Here is a 26,774-nt window from a genome sequence, read left to right as displayed (position 1 = left end):
AAATTCTACACCTTCCAGCAACTTGGGAGAGGTCTTGTTTACGTGCTGTATCTTGTTTATTCTACAGGTTTAGAAAGACAACAACAATAAAAATGAAACATGGTTTTAGCAGCAGTTCGTTTGTCGTCTTCGAAGCTTTTTCCTGCGTCTGGTTTGACGACCAGTTTGTTAAATAACGAGTTACAACATGTAAATGAGACCATGTTGCTGTTGGGAGGTGTAATTCTTTCATTTTAGTTTTAGCTATGCTAGCAGTTTCCCTCTGTTTCCAGTCTTTGTGCTAAGCTAGGCTAAACTCCTCTACATTTATGATCTTTAGGTAATATGTTTAAAAGATAATTCATTTTTAAAAAGTCGTTACATTAGAGCTGCAACAGTTAAATGATAAATTTACTATTTTAATTTTGTTGAACTTGAACGGTTAGATGCCTTTACACCCCCCCCCCCCCCCCTCACTGAAATGGAGACTGAGAATCTGTTTGCAACAATTAGTCCAGCCAAGAAAAATTCATCTGCAACAATTCTGATTATTGATTGGTCATCATTAAGAGGCAAAATGGCTCTATTTTGGCTTCATTTCTGGAGAACGGGAGGAGGTGGAGATGTGTCGTCCATTTTTATTTACAGTCTATGGTCCAACGTGATGGTAAAATTTACGAGAGGTTCAATGCAGATTAATCAGTCGTTGCAGCCCTAAATGAAAACATGGTTATCTCCATTCACGGCCTCTGGGGAACTCTGTATATGGTCTGGAGGAAACTCCACATATGGCAGGGAAGGAATCCCCAATATGGCAGGGAGGAAACTCCATTTTTGGCCTGTTTCTGACAAGTTACTATAACTGCAGGGGTCGCGGCAGGTACAGCCATATTTAATTTAGGAATTACTCACTTGAGTTACAGGGGTTAACCTAAGAGATTCAGGTGTCGGTGTGAGGAAAGTATAGAAGGGGAAGGAGAAAGGTATTTTCTGTACAGATGGCTTTAAACAGATAGCACCATGTACAGTAAGCCCTCGATAAGCAGGTTAGAAACCAGAGAGGTTTACAGTTGGAGCTCGGCTGCAGCTCTCCCTGAAACACACAGCACATCAGCACAAAGTCATACTCATTGACAGATCATCATGAATTCCAAACATCACCGAAACGACCTTGAAATTCAACTCATTGTCAAATCATTAGGAACTCATAGTCATTGTCCAAACTATTAAAACTCACCACCACATTATTATTACTTGTTATTCATAAGTTCTAGATGATCGGAATTAAGATACAAACAGAAAATCAACACAAAGTCTTCATGAGTGATATTTGGAAAAAGAAAAAATGCTAAGACACAAGAAGATTTCTTTTAAAAGGAGCGGAGACGTATCCTCCGCTAGAATCTCCTGTTGTTAAGGTTGAGACTCGCTAATCGTCCAGCGCTGCTAACAAAAGTCCAGCTAATCAGGTCTGAGTGATCAGGAAAAGAGGAAAAGAACCTGTCTCATTAACTCTGTCGTCAGTTTGTCACATCAGCTTTTTGATCAACGTATCTTCACCTGTGGAGACGGTTCAGCTCGGTGTTCAGTGAAGAATCTCGTACGCTGATTTGTCACGTGACGTATCATCAAAGGCAAAGAGGCTCCTAAAAAATCGTACAAATTATCGCTTTTAAATATTCTTCTCCAATTTCAGCTTGGTTTGACATATTTTCAGACTCTTTTTACCTCCGCTCAAAGCCGCACGAACACATCATTGTTCCGGTTGCTTTTGAACTAAAAGCTCAAGAGCTAACAGGTAGCACGAAAGTAGCTTTAAACTAAATGATGATTTATCAAAATGGCACCGGTGTCAGCTGCTGCCTCGTTGGCTTCTGAGCTTATCAATAGAGACATAATACATTTGGTTTAGGGTTTTTACCGTTTGATCAGTGGACACTAAGTGTGAGCAGATGTCAAAATAAAGAACGGCTCTCTGGACTCAGACCTTGATGCTACCACTCTTCACACCACTGAGTTGATCAAACAGCTGACGAGCCAAAATGTCACAGAGATCCTTCAGAGAGTTGGGCTCTGCGTTGGTAAAAAGGTTTAAAGATTCAGTCATTGCTAAGATATCATGGTCAAGGATATAGCCTAGAGTCTGACCAGAGGTCAGGGGTTATGAGGTCACAGTTCAGGATGTTTAGAGGTTAGTGATCAGCAGTTACGGGGTCAAGTGGAACCATCCAGCAGTTGTCTCAGTGCCCTCTCGATGTTGATCCGGTGCCCCAGTCTGGTGACCCCAAGCTCCACATAGTCCTCTTTGGTGAGGGCAGGGAGATGGGAGCCTTCAATCTCGTGCTCCTGGAAGCGCTGGCGATGTTCAGCTAGACCCACGCTCTCCAGCCAGTCACCCACGTCATATTTATTCCACAGGTTGAGGGGCCGCTGCCTCCATGGCCGAAGGGCCAACAGCGGTCCACTGAGGACTGGGGAGGGGCAAGGTGAGGCGTGGGGTGAAGGTGAAGGCGAACGGGACCTGGTTCGTGCGCTGGCACTTCGCATCACAAAGCGAACCTCCTTTGGTTCTGAGGGGAGACTTAGACTGGAGGACTTCAGGATGGTTAGACCGCGACCTGAGCTCAGATCTGGCCTTTCAGAACATGGGGTGGGGGAGGAGGCGAGCCCTATCGACCTATCAGAGGGGGAAGGAGAGGGGGAGGGGCTCCGGCGGGTGACAGGGTAGCGACTTCCTGGTCGGACTGTGTAGCTTGCGCCATATCCTCGCTGGGAGATGGTGTGGAGTTCACCGAGACTGGAGAACAACCTGCAACACATTAAACCGTAGAATAACAGTATCCTAATGACTAGAGTTACCATTTGACACTTTGCTCAGACTCAGCCGTCTAATTATTGTTGCATTGCCATTCAAGTTTAAATATTTTTATATATTACTGTTAAAACGCCTGCTGTTCTGGAAGCTTTGCTTTCTATTGAACATGCAAAGATGTTAGTGATATGCTAACTCTAGGCCTTAAAACGTAAAACTACTGTGGTATTGTTAGCTAGTAAGTCGGATATGTTAATTTTTGCAGCTTACATTTGAACATCTGAATACAATATTTAATCTGCTCCTTGTGCTTTTATCCTTTGTTTTTGTTTTTACGACTTACGAATGACCAACGTTACCTTTTCAACATGTTGTGAAACACGAAGCTTGACAGGCTTGTTAGGTTTGCTAAGCTTGGTTCGGCAGAAAGCTTTTCAGAGGAGGTGTTTAGCAAACAACAAAACAATCCAAAGATGGACAGGGGAATAATTTCAGATTTTTAATAGTTAGTCATCTGCAAAGAAGGTGAACGTTAGTTAGCTGTTAGCTAAAGAAAGTCATCTCTTGGCAATAACAGGAAGTGTTTACCAGAGATGAAACCTACGATTTACTCTCTCCTCTGTCCACACATCTGGAACAACACAAACAACAGACTCTGTTACAGCACACACACAAACACACATACAGAAGTAGTGCTATCAGGTCAGTACTTACCTGGCACCTCCTACTGGTGACCGCCGGCCTGGGTCAAGAGGGCTCGGCTCCTCCCCCAGAGAATGACTGTCTTTGTTGAGCAGCTGTAGCCGATTGACCAGATCCAGTCCGGAACCTGCCCTGCCACTCAGCTCCAGTGCTGATGCCGAGCGACTGGTCAGATCCACAGCCGACCCCAACCCCTGACCTCCCAGTGCTGCTGGACGGCCCCCTCCTTCCTCTGGGCTGAGGCCCCGGCGTTCCTCCCCGCGGTCATCCCCTCCTCCCCACAGCTTGGACCTCCTCTGGAATAGGTAGCGTGGCTGTCGACCACCACCACCGGTGGGGGAGGAACAGAGTGGTGAAGAAGGGGAGGAGGATGCAGTGTAGGGTAGAAGCTCACTGTCTGATGATTGCTTCAGCAGCGGGTCCCGAAGCGCAGAACGACCCCGGCCGATTGGTGAACGAAGACGAGGCTTTAGGCCTGATGGGGAAGTGACGGCAGACGAGGAAGATTGGTGAGTAGCAGGTGGGGAGGAGGGGGAAGCTGGAGCTGGAGGGGAGGCCAAGGTAATGGAGGGAGGGAGTGAACTGGGCGAGGAGCTGTCATGGAGCCGTTCATCACTTCCTTCTTCCTCATCTCCTCGTCTACCCAGGGAGTCGGGACCGCCCTCTCCCCCTCCCTCCCCAACTCGCCGTGGTAATAGGGTAAGAGAGGATGGGGGAGGAGGAGCAGTAGGACAGCCAAAGGCAGGGGGAGGAGTCACAAGACCAATTCTGCGCAGCTCCTCCCTAGTTTCCTCATCACTGGACGACAACAATGCTGGTGGGAGTGTCACTGTGTAAGCCCCACCCTCCTCCTCTGAGCTGCCCACTGTAAGGCTTCTGCGCCTGTCAATCAGAGCTGAGTGACTCTCACTGGCCAGTGGTGGCAAGGGGGTGGGTCTCCAACGTTCAGGAGATGGGCCAGCAGGTGATGTTACTCCTCCCTCTGTCTCTGGACGTTCTACCTGTCCATCAGGGAACAGAGGCGGGGTTATGCGTTTATGCCTCAGCTCGGGGCTGGTTTGAGGAGTGGTGCGCTTGGTTCGCTGCTCTGGGCTCGTCTGTGGAGTTGTGCGTTTGGATCGGGGCTCAGGGCTGCTCTGAGGGGTGGCGATAGGGGTGCGCTTATGTCTGCCCTCTGGGCTTGCGGCTGGGGTGGGGATGGGTGTCGTGGAGGCAGATGCGTGTTTAGATCGAGGCTCAGGACTCGGCGTTCTGGCAGTGAGCGCTCGTTCTCGTGCCGCAAGAGCCAGGGCGAGTGGGGAGGACGGGTCTGAGGAGAGAAAATCAGAATGAAGGTGAACAAAAGTTTGTTGTGGTGAAGTTTAATTGATGTGAGGAAGTTATTAATGCAGAATTGTTTATCAACTCTTGGAGAATTCTACAGCAACACAAGGGAACACAAGGGATTTCAGAAGGTCATGATGTTGGACTCACCGAGAGGTTTTCCCGTTAGCGGGTGGAGGAAGGTGTGAGGTGTCGGGGAAGGCGATAGAACTGGGGCGGGAGGAGGAAGCTCACCGAGGTCGTCCATCGAATGGCTCAAAGTCAGCAGGGGTGGCACCTGGTTTTCAGACCCCGCGCCCTCAACAGACAGGAAGAGAGACGACCGGCGGCCTTGTACCCGAGCGCGCTCTGAAAGAACCTGCTGCTGGTACATCTCCGCCCTGCTGGGGCTGCCAGGCCCTCCTCCGTCTAATTTGGACAAATCATAATCTCTGATCCCAAGTCCTAGCAGAAGAAAACACAAGGAGTCAGACTGACAAATGTCCTGATCAGGAGGCTACGATATATTCTTGTCTCAATCCTGAGCAGGTAACGGGACCTTGTGAGCACAGAATGTTACTTTTTGTGTTTAATCAATTGTAGTTTAGAAAGAAAACTTAGTTAGTTTCTCTTCAAAATAAAATACATGTGCTCAAAACGTCCCTGACTGAAACATGTTTCTGTAGAAATCAGAAAGACGACAAGTCAGAACCATCCTAACCCATCTCCTCTACAGGAAGTTGTTTCAGCAAAGGTGACTTCCTCCTCTGCGGTTTGGTGGGTGGAGCCTGCTGTCCCACGTTAGCATAAGGGTTTTCTATTGGTCGACCCCTGCGGCGTGACAGCGGTGAGTGGCCGAGGGCAGGGCTGGTGCTGTGGAGAGAGAGCGTGGAGGTGTGTGTGGCGGTGTGAAGCGTGTGTGTGGCAGTGTGCAGCGCGTGCGGGGGGGCGACGGCTTGTGCATCAGGCTGCAGCGACGGGGGCGTGTCCTGCAGGATGATCATCGACCTCGCTTTCCTCTGACGCTCGGCGTGGGAGTGGCTTCTCGACGGAGAGTCAGAGAGCTCCTGCAGCCTCGGCTCCGCCCCTGGCTTGAAGCTGGAGCGGGTCAGCCCCTCCCCCCGGGCAGGGGGAGGAGGGGGGAGGAAGGAGGGGGGAGGTCCAGAGTCGAGGAGGAAGAGCGGGGAGGTGGCGGAGGCGGCGGGAGGAGGGGGAGGAGCAGTCTGAGGAGGGGGAGGGATGAAGCTGTCCGTCAGCGAGGAGCTCCGTGGAAACCGACTCTCGTTGATCAGGGCTGAGATCCTGTCGTCCTCAGGTGTGCCTGTCGTGGTAACCATGGAGACGTCAAGATAAAAGCACCTGAATACTTTAAACTTTTTACACAAACAAACACACTGATCATGATGATTTGTGATGTAATTGTGTGTGATTGTGTGAGTCTCACCAAAGCTCTTGGTTCTGGACATTCCTCTGGGTAAAGCCATGGTGCTCTTCTCTGGGGCTGAGGGGGGAACCAGACCCTGACGCTCAAACAGAGACTACACGCACACACACACACACACACACACACACACACACACACACACACACACACACACACACACACACACACACACACACACACACACACACACACACACACACAAAGATAACTATTATTCGGCACAGTCCCTAAAACCTCTCATGATGAGTTGTGTTGTGTTTACGAGCTGTGACATTGGAGAACGAGATGTTTGTACAACTACAGTTTTTATATAAAATGAGAACTGAAAATAAAATACTAAAAATCATCAAACCTTGTCCATGTTCGTACAGTTTCCAGTCTTTAATGTTATGGAAATTACGAACTGGAGGTTGATGCATCATTTACCAGTTGTAAACTCGTAGTTAGGTGACAAATACATAACATAAGGACCATGTGTGTGACGTTACATTAATCTCAGCCTGTGTGATCCGTCGGCTGGTCGGTCGCTGTTTGACCGTCGCCGCTCTGAAGTCGTCCGCAGGTCGTGGCCTCAGGACGACTTCCGGTTGACCGCTGGCCAACATCTCATCCAGTTTCTCTGAAGGGAAGAGACACAAAGAACAACATAAACAAAATATGCTCAAACACAACCTTGTTTCATCACAACATGACAACAACAACAATAACACAACACCACAGCAAAAACATAGCTCCAGTTAACAGGGTCGTAGCCACGATGTCAGAAGACAAAGAGAAGGAGATTTGGGTTTGACGTGTGTTCAGTGTCCTCAGCAACACCAACATCAGGCCGACATCATGCAAATCACAACAACTGTCACTTTAGGTTGACGACACGACACTGTCACACACCGAGAAACTAAAACCACAAACATGAAATCAGGGTCATGTGACTCACCGTAGCGTCTCCTTCTGGCTGCAGAGAGAGCAAAGGTCAACAACACACTCTCCTACAGTCTGACCTATCAGTGTGTGTGTGTGTGTGTGTGTGTGTGTGTGTGTGTGTGTGTGTGTGTGTGTGTGTGTGTGTGTGTTTGTTTTACCGATGTCCTCCAGGTCAGCGGTCATGGACTTGGATCGGAGCGTTAGCGAGGTGCTGGGGGCTCGTTTTGGAGGGGGTGGAGCTAAAGGGTAAGAATCAATCAAATTACAGTCAACAGCAGATTAAAGAAAAGAAAATAAACTGAATGTTGTTTTTGTAAAATTCATCACATCATAAAATCAATTAAACAAAAACAGCAGCTTTCACCACCTCTGGGACCAAATATGAGCGATTCACATTGTGAGACTAATTAAAAAATGTTTAAATCTTGTCAGTACGGAAGCGGATTAGTGCCGGAGTAATTATTTTTCTTTAAAAACCAAATTTGTCTGCAGCCAAAATCACCTTCTGTGTTAATTTAACAGAATTTTTATGCAGATTTTATACATAAAATGAATTCACTTATTAACTTAGCCACATAAAAGACATATTAAATAATAAATAAATAATATTTGTGACTGAAGTGAACAAATTAGGTAAAAAAAATCAAAGATGGCGACGGGACCTTTCTTCCTGATGAGGTTGGATTCTGATTTCCTGGAAACAGACACGACTTTCATCAGCAGGCGACTTCCTCCCTGTCGGATCAGAGAGACGACCTGCCGGTGACCCACCTTCACCACGTCCGTCCCGTTCACCTGCGCACGCACACACACACACACACACACACACACACACACACACACACACACACACAGACACACACACACACACACACACACACACACACACACACACACACACACACACACACACACACACACACGATCAATCTTTGCTCAGCAGAGGTCTAACGAGGCCTCAGGTGAGAGGTCGGGCGTTACCTCTATGAGAAAGTCTCCAGTCCGTAGCCCCGCCCTCCAAGCCACGCCCCCCTGGTCGACTGACTCCAGGTACTGAAGAGCAGGAAACGCCGGCGTCGGGGCGAACTCCTCGATGGGGGTCTCAGCTGGAGAGAGAGCGAGAACGAGTTTGATTTTTACGTTTTAATTTTTCATAATTGTGACCAGTGAGCGTTAATATCGACGTGTTTTGACCAATCAACGATTATTTCTTTGTCTCACAAAATAATAAAAAACTTCTGACAGTGATTTTGTTTTTAATTATGTTGGACTTCTGTCTCCATGTTATTGATCAATAACAACATTAATAATCAAGTGTTATCAATCAATCAGCTTCATTTGAGACTGTTTTATCTTTGAGGGGAGTTTTTAATATAAGTAAATCTCTTTATCTATGACTTTCATTGTATTTATGTTGTGTGAAATAAACTAAAATAAACCAAACATCGTTTCCTTTTCTATGTTTCATATTTCTGTTTGATGTGTTGATGGTGTCGGGAGGACGGACGTGTTCTGAGAGCTGCTGATGTGAATCACACTCAGATGTTATTATGAAACAACGCAGCAGGAGTTCTTCTTCATTGTGTTTTAAATATCTTCATCTTTCCCAACACCTCCGAACACCCACCACTCCTCCCTCCCTCCCTCCCTCCCGCCCTCCCTCCTCCGATGTGTTCATCCCTCTGTTTCTACCTTTAGCTCCTCTGAGGACGAAGCCGAATCCCTCGCTCTCTCTCTTCTGCAGCACGGCCGCCTTCTCCTCGATCACGTAGTCGCTGACGCAGACAAACACACGAAACAAAACTGTGAGATCTCAACGGTTTGATTCTAATCGTTTTTACATATTTGCTAAAATCTGTCGTGAATGTAAATTCGCAGCTAAGACGACGTCCGGCAGCACATTGACTGGATTTGTTTGCATTTTGTTTTAAATCTGTATTTGAATTATTACTCAGTTATATTATATTCACCTCAGTATAATTGCAATGTTTAATTTGGGAAAACCAAATATTTTGATATTTTATTTGAACTTTATACGAAAGTGTTTAATATTTTCTTAAATTCATAGTTTGTACTCAATGTTTTTATTAGACTGTATAAAGTCAACTAGTAAAATAATATTTAGTAATTGAACTTAATTACAACCTGCATGTGGTGTAGTAACAAAGATTCACCTGTAGGAGGTGTAGTTGTCGTAGGATCCTACAGTATAATGTCTGAACAGTCTCTTGGTGCGATCCTCCCTCGTCTCTGAAAAATACAGGAGACATTAAACACATCACATCACATCACAGTGTGTTTGTGTTTCATATTGTATATTTGTGGTATTTACCCAGTCTGGGGTCATATTGTCTCATCTGTACTTCTTCAACACAGTCAGCAGGAAACCAACCAGTTCTTCCTTTAACGCTGCCTTCCCAGTACCCCCCCTCACCTATAGACAGAACTGTTCATCCACAACACACACACACAATCATTATTACAACTGTACACACACAAAGCACTCAGCGTATACACAACGACAGGTGTCCGACCTTTCACCCTCTCTCCTCGGTGCAGTTGGATCTCGCCAGGCCCCTGGGGGACGTGGGACCGGGTGGCGATGAAGGTGCGTCCCGGTACGGCGCTGTACAGCCTCCTCTTCCTCATCTGGGGGGTCGGGGGAGGGGAGGGCGGGGGACTGGCCTCCACATGACCTCCGGCGCTCGGGCTGCAGACAGACAGACGACTGAACGTCAGAAAAAAGACTATAAACAAAAAACAACTCCACCAAACAAAGAAACAAACAAAGAAACTAAACCAATCAGGAGCTGTAACGTGTTGTAGCTTCTAACGAGGAAACACACGAGGATGACGTATGTGTGGGGGGAACTGTCGACATGTACCTGAGTCGCCGTGTGTGACGTCGTAGCGAGTGTGTGTGCGTGTCGTGGTGAGTCTCCAGGCTTTGGAGGGAGGGGCCAGGAGAGGAGGCGGGGCTTTCAAGAGCATTGTCACTGGCTGAGCGAATCAGAGAACGTGGAGATGAGAGACCGTTTCCCGCCGACGTCCTGCTCCCACCGCGGCGGCGTTTGGTGTAGGAGGGAGTTTCTCTGAAGGGTACTACTTGGGCACATATACACAAACACAGAGACACACAGACACACAGACACACACAGAGACACAGAGTTAACCAACCACTGTTATTTGTGATCTCAGAAACATTCACACAAGATGTCAATGTGTTTGAACTTTCAACAAACTCACCAACATCAGAGGTTTTGTGGATTTTAATGATTTCTGCCAAATCAAAGTTCCCAGCAATGATCGCCACCTACACACACACACACACACACACACACACACACACACACACACACACACACACACACACACACACACACACACACACACACACACACACACAGAATGTTTGTACCATAACAACAGCTGCAGCAGATTGATTCAGATGAATTCCTGGTTGTAGTTCTTATGTTTGACCTGAAAGGCCGTCTGGTTGTTGTAGTTCTTGATGTCCTTGTTTGCTCCTCTGAACAGCAGCACTCGGGCACAACTGTCCTGAAAAACCAACAACCGATTAATTACAAAATTAAATTAAACAACGTGATCAAAACATGTGACACAGAAAACGTTAATACAGTGTGTTAGTGTGTGTGTGTACTGTATTTAATGTGTGTTACCTGGTTGTAGAGCGCACAGAGATGCAGTGCGGTGTTTCCTGATGCATTCTGGGAACTCATGTCAGCGCCATAGAACAGCAGGTGCTCCAAGTGCTGCACGTTACCATAGCGACATGCCTGAACTCACATACACACACAGAAGATCATAATTGTACGAGCAACTTATTATCAGCGCAAGTATAATTCAACTGATTGTGTGTGTGTGTGTGTGTGAGGTTGTGTGTGTGTGTGTGTGTGTGTGTGTGTGTGTGTGTGTGTGTGTGTGTGTGTGTGTGTGTGTGGTTGTGTGTGTGTGTGTCACCTGGTGGATTTCCTGCCACCCGTTCTCATCAGTCATCCCTGTAACCATGACAACAGGATATCGTTCAGTGGTGAAGTGTTTTTGTTTCACAAACAACACAATATATATAATAATCTGATACAAAAGAAGTCGTACAGTGTTGATGCAAGGGCAGCAGTGATGTCAACGCACACGCGCACATGCGCACACGCACACACGCACACGCACACGCACATATACACACACACACACACACACACACACACACACACACACACACACACACAGACACACACACACACACACAGCAGCTGGATTGATCACTTTGAGCCTCCTCACCAATGGTGGCATGGTCCTGCAGTAGCAGCTCGCAGCAGTAGGGGGCGCCCCCCACCATGGCAGAGTGGTAGAGAGGAGTGAGACCTCTGCTGTCCTTGTAGTCCGGAGACGCACCGAGGTCGAGCAGCGTCTGGGGACCACGAGAAGATTTCAATTACGTGTCTGAAGAAGTTTGTGACGTGTTGTGAAGTTAATAGAAGCCACAGTGTCTTGATCACCACCTGGTGGATGGCTGTAGTATAGGCCCTAAACCCTCCATGTTAGCAGATGGGACCAAAGTAAAACAAATCAAAGTACACATTGAACGATGTTTGTAAAGGTTTGTTTCCTCACAGTGAGAGCGGCGCTGTTCCTGCAGAGGACGGCTCGGTGCAGAGCGGTGATACCGTCCCTGGTCCTGAAGTCCAGATGAGCTCCACCGCTGCGAAGAGCTTTAATCAGCTCGCAACTCTCCTCCAGCTGCACGGCCAGCGTCAGGGGGCACTCTGAGACACAGGAATACATTCACTTCCTCTTCTGTTTATGACCTCACTGGTCAATTCTGACTAGAAAACAGCAGGAACTTCAAACCAAACTTATAGAACAAAGTTACATGAACTCCCTGTGGTTGTTTCGTCTCCACCAACCAGGGGAACCTCAGTTTCTTACCAGATTCATTTGAAGTGACTTTGAACTTTAACCACTGAAATCTAACCAGTTCATCTTTGAGTCCAAATGACAACTGGTCAAAATGAGGTATCATCAAAAAGATGATTTGTGAGGCCACAGTGACTTTGACCTTTGACCACAAAATTCTAACCAGGTCGTCCTCAAGTCCACGTTAATGTTTGATCAGAGATTTGTCACTGAACACAATGCTATCAGCTGTGTGCGTGTTGTTCGTACCCCCCGTGTCGGCGTCGTGGAAGTTTGGGTCCAGGCCCTTTTCCAGCCATTTGGAAAGTTTCTCCACGTTCTTCTGAGCAACATGTTCCATGAAACGCTTCAGATTGGCCTGAAAAACACGTTTGTTGGAGCATTAACCGTCAGAGCCGATGGTAAAAGTCAGTGTAGAGTGAGTTTATGTGATTATGTTATAAACTGTGCTACTTCATCTGAAAGTGTGTGTGTCTGTGTGTGTGTGACTGTGTGTGTGTGTGTGTACCTTGGTGTGTAACTTGGCCAGCTGTTTATCGTCCACGTAGGTCTGAGTGTAAATTCTCCTCTTATAACGAAACTGAAGAGAAAAGGAAAAACAAAGGTGACTCCGGTTACTGGAGGTCGTACGTGTTAAACACAATCGTTAAACACTGACCTTCACTTATAGATGACAATACTGATGTTATCGTTGCCATGGAAACATATCAACGACAAGACATCCTGTAGATGGACTCACCTCCAGGTAGGGGATGGGGGTGATGGGGGGCAGAGGGTACTCCTTCAGCAGCCGCTCCTCGTCCAGAAACTTTCCGGCTCGGCCGTTGAACGCCGGCTGGAAGAGACCATAGTTCAAAACATCCGACAGAGACTGAGTCAACGTCACCAGAACCCTCTGCTTACTGGTCCAAACTGGTAACTCTGGGTCCAACCGCAAACACTTCTAAGGGAGCCAGAGACAGAGACACAGACAGACGGACAGAGAAAGAGACAGACACACACAGACAGACAGACGGGTTTGTCCTGCTGATTCATTTATTTAATGCTCCTACTCCAGGTCTATATATAAATATATATAGATACATATTCACATTCATGTATAAACTGTGTGTGTGTGTTACCGTCTGCTGCAGGTCCGGGATGCCAATGCGGACGACAGTGCTGTTTCCAGGGGACGTGTCATCCGCGTCGTCGTCCCTGGCAACAGCAGAGCCTGTCGGGTTGCCGTTAGTAACCGCCTGTTGCCGCGGGCGATCATGTTTGGTGTCAGCAGCCGGACTCAGAGGCATGTGGCTGAAACACAGAGGAGTACAAGTAAAGACTTGTGTATCATCATCTGTCACTCAAGTACTTAAATACAAATCTGAGGCCATGTTATTTATTTTATAACTTTTATTTATTGTATTTAGAGAATATCAACTTATTTGTTGTTTACTTTTATCAACTTTTAGTAACTTTAGAAATCACGATTTTTGAATCCAAAATATGATTCGCTTAAAGATTTTATGTTTAACAGTGAATAAAACCACAGCAGCAACAACACGATTAGTTGATTAATCATCAGTTGATTGACAAAAACTAAAAACTCACTTTAGTCATTGATTGAGTCATTTATGTAAAAATGCTTTGGTGTCACCTTTACATTTGTGTCTGTTTGCATCTTTGCATTGATTATTAATCTTATCTCAAATACAGTTGACTTCAGATTTAGTGTGAACGCATCATCACCTGTTAAAGTGAGCTAAAGTTTAAAGACTTAACTTTGAACCAAACTGTTTTTCATCTCAGGTTCTTCTAATTAATTTGCCTCAACGCTCTCGGCTGAAACGTCTCAAATTAAAAAGGTGTGTGTTCATTATGAGGACATTAGCAGCTGGATGTGTCAGACTCCCACGCTCTTCACTGCCGACATGTTCAGATGCATGAGAACAGTGATACAGTGACGATGGCTACCCCCCCCCCCCCCCCCCCCCCCCCCCAGACCAAAACACAACACGTTAACATGTTCACGTGATAATGACTGAGGACGTGCTGACTCTGGTTTGACCTGCACCTTCTCTAATAATGGCCTCAGGATGTTACATCACGTCCTGTTTTTCACCCTGAACATAACACACACACACACACACACACACACACACACACACACAACACTGTTTCTGAAAACGTCCTTCAGAGGCTTGATTTAAAGAACGATTACGTCACATGAACCGTTTCGAAGGCTCCTTTAAATACGACAAACGAGTCCTTCCGTCCCCGAAGCTTCCAACGGGGCCGAATTATCGTTTGGTGTTAATCGTCGTTGGTGCCAATTAGCAGTTGATTATCGTTCATGCCAATAAAGCAGCAGAAGTCAGAACTTAACGGCAGCTTCCATCACAGCCGAGGATGAAAGTGAGACAGACAGCGAGAGGAGGATGAGTTGTGAGTTGTCATAGAAACTGGAATAGCAGGGAATCCTGTGCTAACCTCACTTTGTCACTGTGTGTGTGTGTGTGTGTGTGTGTGTGTGTGTGTGTGTGTGTGTGTGTGCGTGTGTTAAAAAAAGCCCCCTGATCTACATCCTCACTGTTTCTATGGCAACGAACAATTTTTGCAGCTCCAGTATAAAACTACCGACCTACCTGCTGACTCTCTCTCTCTCTCTCTCTCTCTCTCGCTCGGCCTCAGCGCCGCCCTCACGTGCAGGAGCGTCTCGGACCACTTCCTGATGAGGTGGATGTGAGTAAACAGTGATCAGGAGCAGCAGTGGGTTCGGAGACAGTTCACATGTGAGAGCTTCTCGGATGTTTCAGAGAGATTTGGTCTGCGGAGCTGCAACAACTCTACGAACCAGCAGGATCCACAGTTAAAGGAACATTCCACTGCTTTTTAGTGGCACGTTTTTTACCTGTTAGACATGAATCACTGTTTTATCACTGCAGATTCTTTTGAACACTGAATTGCATTTTCTACATTGTTGAAAGGAATTATGTTGATAAGCAATTAATCCTCCCAAAGTTAATTCTCAAGCAAAAATCTTGGGTCTAGAATCGTAGAATTCATTCCAATTCCATCCCATCGCTGCAGCTCCTCTCTTCAGCCTCTGTCTCAAACACTTGGTTTTAGCTCCTGTCTCTTTAAGAGCCTCCCTCCTGATGAAGTCTGCTCTGATTGGTCAGCTTACCACAATGAGGAAGTGTGGTTCAGGAGCTTCAGTGTTCTCGACTTTAACCTTTAACATCATATGTTTCCTTTAAATTGCAATCGTCAGCAGTCGACTCTCACATCTCAGATGTCGGAGTGTCCTTGAAGGCACCAGCTGAGAGATTTCTCGTCTGCATTAACCAACGATGAGGATTTAACTTTCACTGCAGACGTCAGAATCCCAAACATGTTGGAAGTCGCTGCTTCAAGTTGATGTTCACAGCTTGAAGGAAACCAGGCAGATGAATCACCTCCTCTCTTTTACAGTAAAAGCCTGCTAACTGCATGTTAACATCCCCCCCCCCCCCCCCCCCCCCCCCCGCAGAGGAATCCTCAGCTCGACTTAAAACTAATTTCAGACTCATCACAGGATGTTCAGGGTCACAGCTGAGTGCACAGCATCCCAGCATGCACTGGGTGAAGGTCACTGACAGGTCACCTGTAAAAACGTTCATATCAAAACCTCTGAGACATTAATAACTCATATTATCTTCTTCTGTCATGTTGATTAATTCTGTCTCATTATCTCTTTTTGTTCATTATCAATTCTCATTGTTTTGAAAATGTGATCAATTGATAAATCTGCAATATGTTAAAGAACGATTATTTACATTACGTCCATGGAGGAGGATTTACTGCAGGATTCATCATGAGCCATGAAGCAATTCCTTCATTTGTCTGATTAAAACACCAAATGCCCTAAAACCGTAAACTAGGATGAAGTTTCACTGGTTTGTTCTGACCTTGGTTGCACATCTTTCACAGAAGACAGAGTTTTTATCATTTGTTCCCTGTTTGTCAGAATCTTACAGTAAACAACCCAACAGAGACGAAGGTCACATCATGGAACTGCACTGATTCCTGGTTATTAGACTCTGTCCACTTCCTGCCTCTGTTTCCTCTGCAATCAGCCCGAGCTGCTGGGTTTGATTTCCAACCTTCTGCACTTTACATCCACCAATCAGAGGCTCTGAATCACCTTCCTTCAAACTCTGAAACAAAAGCTTTCCTGCTCTGAGGGGACGGAGGGAAAGTCCAGGAACACTGAACTCCAACTTATCACAGAGTGGCCGTGATGAATCTGACGAGCCGGTTCCTCCATCACTGCCTGTTTAACTTTAGAAATGTTCTCTTTTTCATCAGGTTTCCTTCAATCTTCACTTTCTCTGCCGGTAACAAAGGAAACCACAGAAACTGAAGAGTTAAATGTTTCCTTCCATCAGTGCCGGGAATAAAAACTCACTAAATCCGAGCTTTTCACAGTTGTCTGATGGATTAACCTTCAAAATGAAGGTAGAGATAAAACGGCGAGCCAACTCTCTGACAGCTGTTCAAATATACATCTGTGACGAGCTGAGCTCGATTACACAACACGTCTCATCGTAGCTTTTTGGATGGTTTCATTTTGCAGAGTTTCTCACTGGGACTAAAACACAACGTGACAAGGAAATCAAGCAAAGAACGTTTGTATTCTCCTAATTTGCAGCAGCACGTAAACTACTTTGGCTTCTAAACCAAAAAATCATATTCTCTCGATAATAAAAGCTACTGATTCACAGTCGGAGCATCAGAATCAGTTCTTCTTGTTCTTTGCTCAGCCCCGGCCTGGGTCTTCCCTTCAATCATCACTACAACATATTCAATATCTGCTTCTTTGAATCAAAGGAACAAGTTTGAACCATAAACTGTAAAGATGGACGACATGACAGCTCCAGAAAGTTAAGTCAAAACCGTCTGGATCGACCCTGGTGGCCGGCTGCGGTATAGGTCTCAAACCCCGCCTCCCCGTTTGTCAAAGATGTTTTCTGTGATTTCAGGTCGTTCTTATCCAAGCGAGGTTTGTTCATGTTTATGTTTCGGATCAGTTTGGTTTTGATTGATGTTCATGCTAACGTTACGTAGCCTGAGAGGCGACACCCGGGTCTAATTCAACGAAGATCGACACAGACTCATCACCAACAAGTGTCTTTAGATTAAATGTGAATTCGACCCACGACGTTAATTAAACACACAGAGTCGAGGTCTCACTCCGATATGTAAAACACAACCAATTAATACAAGTGAGATGTTTCTGTGGCTTTTGAAGAAGCTGTACCGTCGGCTGTTCTTTCTTCTATTTCTGGGCCTATCCCCCCCCCCACTCTTTACCACTTCCTTTCTCTGGATCCATTCGATTCTCTACCTCCAGTTCAGATCACTTTCACACCTCAACAAGCACAACATTTGTGCTGGCAGCAATCATGTAAAGCGCCTGTGGTCCTCTCTCTGCTCGCTGGTGTAAATGTGAATGGGTCCCTCAGGTGGGAGCGAGCGCGGCGCACTGATTGTTTTCTTCCTCCACTCGTCTCTGCAGAGCTCCGTTATGTAACGTCTCCTCTCATTCCCTTCAGGACCCATCTGAGCCAGGATGCTCAGCGCCGGTGTGAGTTTCGTCTTACGATGGTCGTCGTGCACAAAGATGGAATTCTTGTTCGATTTGTGCAGCGGGAGGTTTGATCTCGAAATAACTCGAGGTCACAGATTTGATCACTTCCCGTTTTTGTCCCGAGCCGAGCCGCTGTCCTCCCACACAGCCGAAACCACACTGCAGCTACGCTAATCTGGAAATTCATCTCACGCTTAACACACTTCGCCCGTGTGGCTCTGACGGATGGTGGGGAAATATTTTTGCTTTAAATCATATTATTGATCCAATTTTGCTTGGTTAAAACTCAAATATCTGATTAAAGCTCATTAAAGACCCTTTGAATAACAAGTGAATCATATCAAGGCCAGAAAATTAGGTGTTGCCAAGGTTACAATGTAAGATGAGCGTAAAGAAGGACATTTTCCATGAACTAGTTTAATTCATTGGAAATCAACAGTTTAATCTTGTAATGAAACTTGTATTTTCAGAGGATAAGAGATGAAAAGTCCTCTTGTATAATTCAGACAGACTGGATGTGTCTTTGTGTTGAGGACAGCGTCTGTGTCTTTGTGTTGAGGACAGCGTCTGTGTCACCAGCTGATCACAGTCTGATCGTTGTACTCGTGAGTTGATCACAAGAAAAGAACTGAGTCGCATCCGCAAATTTAAATTCTGTGAAAGTGACAGAAACGTCTTCACAAAGAGGAAGAGACGGAAGAAAGAAGTGTGATGGTGGAAAGAATAGACTGTATATAAAGATGATCAGTGACTGTATATAAAGATGATCAGTGACTGTATATAAAGACCATCAGTGACTGTATATAAAGATGATCAGTGACTGTATATAAAGACCATCAGTGACTGTATATAAAGACGATCAGTGACTGTATATAAAGACGATCAGTGACTGTATATAAAGATGATCAGTGACTGTATATAAAGATGATCAGTGACTGTATATAAAGAGGATCAGTGACTGTATATAAAGATGATCAGTGACTGTATATAAAGATGATCAGTGACTGTATATAAAGAGGATCAGTGACTGTATATAAAGACGATCAGTGACTATATAAAGACCATCAGTGACTGTATATAAAGAGGATCAGTGACTGTATATAAAGACGATCAGTGACTGTATATAAAGATGATCAGTGACTGTATATAAAGATGATCAGTGACTGTATATAAAGACGATCAGTGACTGTATATAAAGAGGATCAGTGACTGTATATAAAGAGGATCAGTGACTGTATATAAAGATGATCAGTGACTGTATATAAAGACGATCAGTGACTGTATATAAAGATGATCAGTGACTGTATATAAAGATGATCAGTGACTGTATATAAAGATGATCAGTGACTGTATATAAAGATGATCAGTGACTGTATATAAAGATGATCAGTGACTATATAACTCAGCTTCTTTGAAGACTGACGTATAAAAAGACTTCACAAGGTTTAAATAACCACAGAGACCTAAAGGAACCAGAAGAACCTGGTTCTGCATCAGACCACAAACATGAAGCTGGATGAACGTGTCTGTTACGCTGATGGAATAAAGTATAACTATATATATGTATATCACTAGATATTCTGAACCTAATGCTGAGTTTATATATAAACAATGTAATGAAATCTACAAACGCATTTCACTGGTCTAACCTCATTAATGAGGAAGCACAGAGACGTTCTGCAGGTAACTGAGGAAAAACCTCGGCCTCCGATTGGTCAAAGCAAAGATTCCAAAGTGTCAGCACTGTTCTGTTTCCTCTTCTTCGCCTGTTTCCGGCGGTGTGGTTGTACGTTTCTCAGCAGCGACACCTATTGTTAAGGAGAAGACTGCAAGTCACCGCGCCTCAAGTCTGAAAGGAAGCAGCGTCGACGCACGAGGACCAATTCATCAAGCTTCACCACAGCTTTAAAAACTGTAAAAACTATAAACTATATTGAAGTAATTCATACACAACAAACTGCTTTAACCCAGTGATGTGTCTAATTAAACATATTGAATATCATTTCATTTATAAAGTGACGTCTACAGGGAACACGACAGAGAGTTGTAGGTTTGCACCTCATGACATGAGAATGTAAATAAATCTATGTCGACTTTTAATCACTGAGCTGTAACGTCGGTGCTTCATTAAATCTCCAGCACGGTCTCAAACAAACTGAGATTCATTATTTCTTCTTCAAAGCTCATAACTGAAGAGTTGATTAAGCTCAAATGTTTTTGCTGCACAAACGAATCCGTCGCCTCTTTGTTATTAACGTTCTGAGGCCTGTTCGGAAAATGAATCTTTAATTTCTCTGCCTCCTCGAACTAATAAAACTTCTGAGATGTAGAAACTTCGACTAAACCGCTGCGACTTTGTCCTGAAAACATGGTTAAAAAAAAAGGGTTTGATTAAGTTTATATGATCTATAATAAAAAATATATTACCTATAATTCAATAAATATAGTTTCACTTATTTTCTGTGTTGAGGATTCTCATATCTGGGATCCAGAGGCCTTCAAGGACGCAGTAAATCAGCACACACACACACACACACACACACACACACACACACACACACACACGATAACTATAAATATCTACAACCATTCAAACGTTCGTAACTTCAGGTCGGCCATCGCTGCTGAATCGATCCCTGTGAGAAACTCTGAGTTCAGCTGGTTGTGAGTGAAGTTCTCCTGAAGCAGAACCACAGCACTTACCTGTCGTCAGCAGTCCCATCAAACTTTTCCAACGGCCGTTACTGATTTCTACTGGTCTCGTCTGCTCTGTCGTGGTTTGGTTCCTGGATCTGGTTTTGGATTTGCTGCTGGTTTCTGGATCTTGCGTCTCTGGTTGGGTTTTGATTGGTTGGAGCAGGTTCTGGTTGTAATCCTGGTGGATGTGCTGGTTTCAGTAGAAGCAGGAGGAGACGTTGTGGTTCCTGTTGCAGCACCTGGAGCAGAACTTAGTAAAGTGGGTTTTGCGGAGTTTCTGTCCTGCAGCAGCGTGAGAGGTCTCAGAGCTTCAGATTGTATTCTGGGAGCTGCTCCGCCCATCCTGTGGAGAAGGAGGAAAGAGGGAGGAAGAGGAAGATAGGGAGGAGGCGGGTGGGAGGTAAGGGAGAGGGAGGCCAGGATACCAGGAGGGGGGAGGAGGGGGAGAGGAATTATTTTTAAAAAACATGTCAGAAGAGAAGAAGAGTTTTTTAGCTGTGTGGAGAGTTTGAGTGGAAACTGGGTCAGACACAGTTTGTGTTGAGGCCATTTCAGGTTCACTTCTGTTACACAATGTGTGGAGATCGGTTTTCATGGCAACTGAACGAGCAGCAAACCGACGCTAAGCTGCTCGTATTATATAAAGTTTTAAATATTGATTCTCAGATGAGTTTAGGATGATGTGGGAGACATTTATCAACGTGAAGTAACGCAGACGCTGGTTTCTATTCACAGATTTATCAATTCACGCTGGTGCTTGAAAACATGTGAATATTTAGACCCAGAGGTCGACACGTTTCATCACAGACCTTAAAATCATTACTTTAGTCTATGTGTCATATTCGATGGTGAACATCAGAAGTTCAGTCTGTCTCCTGTGTAAAATGAGGAAAGTTAAACTTTAGTTTAAGTCTCACAAATAACATCAGCTCCACGTGATCGTCAGCATCAGGACTTTGAGTGAGAAACTGAGTCTGTTGAGAAGAAAGAGCCTCAGACTCAGACTCAGACTCAGAGGAAAGTGTCTCTTCAGTGAAGGAAAGGTTTGGTCGTCTGTGACGTTATCGTCACGTCTGTTGATTCTCAACAAACAGATTAGCAGAGAGAGCAGAGGTTCTCCTCGCTGCTTCATCTTCATTTTTTTTTTTCTTGGAATTTTTGGACTAAGAATACGTTTGTTTTCTTCAACATGGAACCAAAACCTCTGTGGTGCACTTGAGCCCGTTGAGCAGCGATGTTCGAACCTGGACACGACAGATAGTGTGAAGCAGCTTCCTCCATTTTGTAATCTGCAGCCAATGAAAGCAGCTTTGTGGTGTGAAGATGAAACTGTGACGGACCTGATCCACTACACGATCAGGTGCAATCAGTCCCACTGTTTTACAGATGTGAGGAGTCGGCAGCAGCTGAGCTCGATCAAAACGTTCATCCACATGGATCTGAGGAGGGAAAACCTGAGAGCAGGATTATCTGCCAGCTCCAGAGATGTGGATGTTCTGAAGCTGCAGATTTAATGTGAGGCTGTTTGATGAAGGCTGCTGACGCTGCTGATAGAGCAGCAGACTGATGACTGTTGTGCTTATAGTTTCCCACAAAGTCTAATGAAACAGAATCTGTTGTCGTGCGTCGGATCAATAAATCAGATTAAATCCTGTATTGACACAGTTGGTGTGTTGAGTGAAGCTCTGCCTGTTCAAACTCAGGCTAATGTCCTGCATCTGTCAGCTGTTTATTCCAAACATTAATATGCATCGAATGTAAATCGGATTCTTTACATCTTCAATTCAGTTTCTGCCACAAGGGAAGTGAGTTAAAGTGTCTCAGGTGAAACTGAGGCAGTCGCTGCAGGCTCAGCAGTGATGAGGAGTCTTATCGGACCGTCGTGATGAAGACGGAGCTGAGTCCAATGATCTCCATTCCTTCTCTCACCTGAGACCTGAGAGAAGGAGATGGCAGATACAAGCCTCTGAGATCAGTTTCCTGTTGAGGAGTCTGGGCTCGGCCTCAGAGATAAGGCGAGGAGCTCAGACATCCGGAGGGAGCTGGGCTTAGTGCTGCTCCTTCAGAGGAGGCGGTTGAGATGAGGATCGTCATGATGCACTGAGCGGAGGCTCTGGTGTAGAACAGAAACATGCAATGTATTTTACCATCTGCCAACAGAGTCACTGTGATTCACATTGAATCTCTGAGCTCAAACCTCCACAAGGGTCAACACATCCTGACGACTCGTTCACACCTCGTTGGGTTCAGAGCTTCAGACTCTTCACTTCAGTCTGAACCTGAACATCAGGTGGGAAAGGTTCCTCAGACCAGAAGAGGTGAGCTGGGTCTGGATCAAACACAGAGCAGCATGTTTCCGTGGCAACACAGACAGCGGGAGGACAATTCAAAAAGACTTGAAGCACTTCCCGTCACTCACACTTCCTGTTTCCAGTCTGGGTTGCCAAGGAAATGGATGTTTGGCAGGAAAAAGCTGAGAAGCACTGATAACACACACACACGCGCACACACGCACACACACACACACACGCACACACACACACACACACACACACACGCACACACGCACACACACACACACACTTTATTCTGTGTGTTTCTTGTTTTAGACCAATCCAGACTCACTATGGATCCAGTTCAAACTAAACGACTGGATTTCCCTTTTCCCCATTCGCCGGTGGGGGGAGGTGCAGAGAACCCACATGTTATTCTGCATTTAGAGTTCGGAGTGGGCGGCACTGACACGTCATTGTTTCACTGTTTTACAGCTGAAATTATGAGTTGATTATTTGACTCAAATATCAAACATATCCCAGCTCCGTTTTTTTTTTTTTAAAACTCTTGTGGATTTTGCTGTGTTAATGTATTTATCACCTCCAGGGATTTACAACCTGTGTCCCGCACCTGCTTTAACACAGGTTCCTCTCAGGAGAAGAGTCAGATCTAAACCTGTTAATACATTTGGTAGAAGTGAGTTAAACATCTGTCTACATCTGTATTCATCATGTATCTGCACCTCGTCTCACGTGGACCTGAATCTGAAGGTCCGGATTCGGCCCTCGGCACATTTCAGCCGTACAGTTGTGGTCAGATCTCAGAAGATGTATTTCATTGTTAGGTGTGAACATGGTGTGTGTGTGTGTGTGTCAGCGAGAGAGAAAACACAGTGTGTATTATCAGATCCTGCCATTGGTTACCATGGCAATGGCCAAGGGAGCTACATTTCCAGGACAGACACACACACACACACACACACTTTATCTTGTCAACTTTCTCACATCACTGGGAACCAAAAAGCTGCCAAAAAGAACCGGAGGTGAAATCTGCTCAGTTTTCTTCGCTTCTGAACAAGAGCAAAGATCCTGAAGCGCTTTAAACGCCCCCTAGAGGCTGGAATGTTCATCACAGCCAACTACAATTAAAGGTTCAGAGTGTGGGATTTAGAGACATCTAGTGGTGAGGGAGTAGATTGCAACCAAATGAATACTCTTCACTTCACCCCTCCATTACCTTCAGGTGACAAAAATGTGAAAGGTGTTTAATTTGTCCATTCAAGGCTACTGTAGAAACCGTAGACTGTAAATAAAGATGGCCGAGTGTAAAGATGACAGAATCTAGAGGGTGAACAGCTGTACAGAGGAATCTGAAGCTTAAAGATGGACGACACTTCTCCAAAGTGTCAAGATGGTTTAAAGTGGTTAAAATAAATCAATCACACAGTGACATTTAATTAAAAAGAGCCAGGACACTTCAAAACCTCTCATCATGTCTCTCCAGCATCTCAGCTGTGTTCGGGCATTTCTGTTCTGAAACCGATGATCCGACATCCACACCCACTTCAGGACACGATGGGTCAGATGTGCAGAGATGAGAGAAGCAACAAGGACTCAAATGTGCTCAGTTATTCCCGTTTAAAATGAAAATGAAAATCACGCCCACAGATCAGAAGACATTTTGTGTTTTTGACTTGCAGCTGCCAGACGCCACAGATCATCTGAGCATGACGTGGAGGGAAATGGTGGCTCCAGGTTTTCCTGCTAGAATGATTCTGCAATGAGTTGGGACATTTTGGTGAAATCGGGCAGACTGCCTTTAACCCTTAAACACCTAAAACGCAGCCTAATTAACTTCTATTAATTCAGCTCTGAACTCCTCGATACTCCTCAAACTATCTGGTCTCATCATCTAATGGACGTCCCAACTGACAGTGAGCGAGAGGCGGGACACATCCTGGACAGGTCGTCAGTGCATCGCAGGACCGACACACAAGAACAATGGACATGTTGTGTAGTTGGTGTTTGTGAAGCAGCAGCAGCAGGTTGTCGGGTCCGACTCGTTCACACCAACAGGAACATGTGGGGAACATCAGGCGAGGGGCGGAGCCTGGAGAGCAGCAGGGGCGGAGCCTGTAGAGCAGCAGGGTGCCGGACATGATGTATAAACTCTGCTGTGGAAAGATCAGTGTTGTTGTTTACAGCTCATCCACACCGGCGTCGGCCCTCATCACCAAAAGATCTGGAACCTCCTCGTGTTTCCAAGTTGATGTCTTCGTCTTCTACGTGTACGGCTCCTCTTCTTCATCCTGAGATGTTTGTGTTCTTCCAGTTTCACGTCCGTCACGTGTTAGAAACCTCATCAACACGTCCACTCGCTCTCTGGGAAGCTTCAGGACATTGTCCTGCTGTTTTCTCCAGAAAATGTCCAGAGTCACTGACTCAGACGTTTGTTCTCACATAGAGAACCTGCAGAACATGTGAGGAACACGTGAGGAACACGTGAGGAACATGTGAGGAACACGTCAGGACTTCAGATCATGTCTGAAAGCAACTGAAAACGTGTGAAAGCTCAAATTAGCTGCAGATAAACGTCTGAATTCCCGTTTGCAGAAACCACCACAATATTGTCCCTGAACAGGAGAAACAGCGACAAATTAAAACAAACTATCGCTAACGCAGCAGTTTAACCTCTGATCGTCAAGTCACTCAGCTGAGGCTCAATGTGCTGCCATGACAACCACGAGATGTTTGTAGGGTTCGATTTCTCTTTTCCCATTTCTCTGCGGAGGGGGGGGGGCTGATCACCTCTCTGGATAGACGGTCTGAGATTACAGCCTACACACTCTCTGCTGCTCTTACATAACACACACACCAAGGAGGAAACCGAAACAGGAAATAAGACGACGAGAGAAGGAAAGAGAGGAGGACGGAAGGAAGGAGGGAGGGGAGAGAGGAGAGGAAGGAAGGAGATGCAAGTAAGCAAAAGAGCAGATGAGGGAGAGGAAAGGAGGAAGAAACAAGAAGATGGGAAGAAGAAAAAGAAAAGAAAGAATGACAGGACATGAAATGAAAGGTAGAGAGGAGAGGTGAGAAAAATGAGTGTAATGAAAGAGGAGAGGAATAGAAAGGAGAGGAGGAGAGGAGATGAGAGGAGATCAGATGAGAGGCGAGGTGATCAGATGAGAGGAGAGGAGAGGAGAGGAGAGGAGAGGAGAGGAGACGAAGAGAGGAAGAGAGGAGAGGAGAGGAGAGGAGAGAGGAGAGGAGAGGAGAGAGGAGAGGAGAGAGGAGAGAGGAGAGGAGAGGAGAGGAGAGGAGAGGAGAGGAGAGGAGAGAGGAGAGGACGTTTTGGGAAGGAAACACATAGAAGGAAAAAAATAATTGAAGGAAGAGAGACAGGAAAGTGAACAAAGAGAAAACAAGGACAGGATACGAAAGAGGGAGAGAATAAAATGACAGGAAATAGAAAGAGGAGAGGAGGACATTCATAAAGGAGAGGAGCCAAATGAACAGCCGAGAGGAAATGAAGTAAGGAGAGACAGAAAAGATGAAGACAGAACAGACGATGAGAGGAAAGGAAATGAAAGGAGATGACAAGATGAAGAAAAAGGTAAAGTATGAAGAAAATTAAGTCACTACTTTTAAAGTTACAGAGCTGCATTAAGTCACACACACACACACACACACACACACACACACAGACACACACAGAGAGCTGCAGAGAGACTCACCCAGAGAGATCAGCGACTCGTTCTCCATGATGATAAACTGAAAAGAAAAAGGACTGATGGAGAGAGACAGAGAGGAAGAGAGGATGGAAGATGGGAAAAAAAGAAGAGGAGGAGGAAGAAGTGGAGGAAGAGGTGTATCGGAGATGAAAAGAGAGAGGGAAGAAGAGGGAGAGAGATGGAGAGAGAGAGAGGGGGAGGGAGGGAAGGAGAGGCAGAATGAGTGGAAGGCTGGTCGGTTCAGCCCACACACTGCTAGCATGACACACACTGTGCATACGTGTGTGTGTGTGTGTGTGCACGTATGAGTGTGCACGTTGTCTCCCACTCCAATGCGTGGGTTAGAAAACACACCTCTCTCTCT

The 26,774-nt window shown here is 45.6% G+C and overlaps 1 protein-coding gene across 12 annotated transcripts; it reads right to left on the bottom strand.

The window, feature by feature from the left end:
- shank3b (SH3 and multiple ankyrin repeat domains 3b) lies at nt 1–26,774 on the bottom strand. 12 transcript variants are annotated; one of them, XM_034577700.1, is made up of 28 exons: nt 26,414–26,774; nt 20,413–20,749; nt 13,220–13,391; nt 12,838–12,933; nt 12,607–12,678; nt 12,348–12,456; nt 11,796–11,947; nt 11,463–11,592; nt 11,145–11,182; nt 10,844–10,960; nt 10,644–10,721; nt 10,410–10,476; nt 10,049–10,268; nt 9,698–9,891; nt 9,496–9,609; nt 9,338–9,413; nt 8,856–8,938; nt 8,145–8,269; nt 7,826–7,958; nt 7,322–7,402; nt 7,177–7,194; nt 6,728–6,858; nt 6,240–6,333; nt 5,522–6,116; nt 4,967–5,265; nt 3,506–4,802; nt 3,396–3,422; nt 1–2,788 (listed from the first exon to the last, which is right to left on the bottom strand). In XM_034577700.1, exons 3-28 carry the CDS (start codon nt 13,385–13,387, stop codon nt 2,194–2,196), a joined length of 5,109 nt encoding a protein of 1,702 aa, XP_034433591.1. In that variant the 5' UTR covers nt 13,388–13,391; nt 20,413–20,749; nt 26,414–26,774; the 3' UTR covers nt 1–2,193. The 12 variants fall into 12 exon arrangements, with proteins under 12 accessions (XP_034433591.1, XP_034433583.1, XP_034433582.1 ...); XM_034577692.1 differs by having other exon boundaries at nt 4,967–5,260; nt 5,517–6,116; nt 12,838–13,041; nt 26,414–26,773; XM_034577691.1 differs by having other exon boundaries at nt 12,838–13,041; nt 26,414–26,773.

Source organism: Hippoglossus hippoglossus, chromosome 23, assembly GCF_009819705.1.
Source record: "Hippoglossus hippoglossus isolate fHipHip1 chromosome 23, fHipHip1.pri, whole genome shotgun sequence".
Taxonomy (NCBI): Eukaryota; Metazoa; Chordata; class Actinopteri; order Pleuronectiformes; family Pleuronectidae; genus Hippoglossus; species Hippoglossus hippoglossus.
Note: the sequence above shows the minus strand (reverse complement) of the source record. Positions and strands in the feature narration are given on the sequence as shown.

Excerpts from the sequence above, each read along its gene's own strand:
- shank3b (XM_034577692.1), bottom strand. The coding sequence starts at position 13,387 with ATGCCTCTGAGTCCGGCTGCTGACACCAAACATGATCGCCCGCGGCAA. Across the intron at positions 6,117-6,239 it reads GTCCAGAACCAAGAGCTTTG|GCACACCTGAGGACGACAGG; the intron begins GTGAGACTCACA and ends TTACCACGACAG. Across the intron at positions 2,789-3,395 it reads GACAGAGGAGAGAGTAAATC|GTTGTTCTCCAGTCTCGGTG; the intron begins GTAGGTTTCATC and ends AATGTGTTGCAG.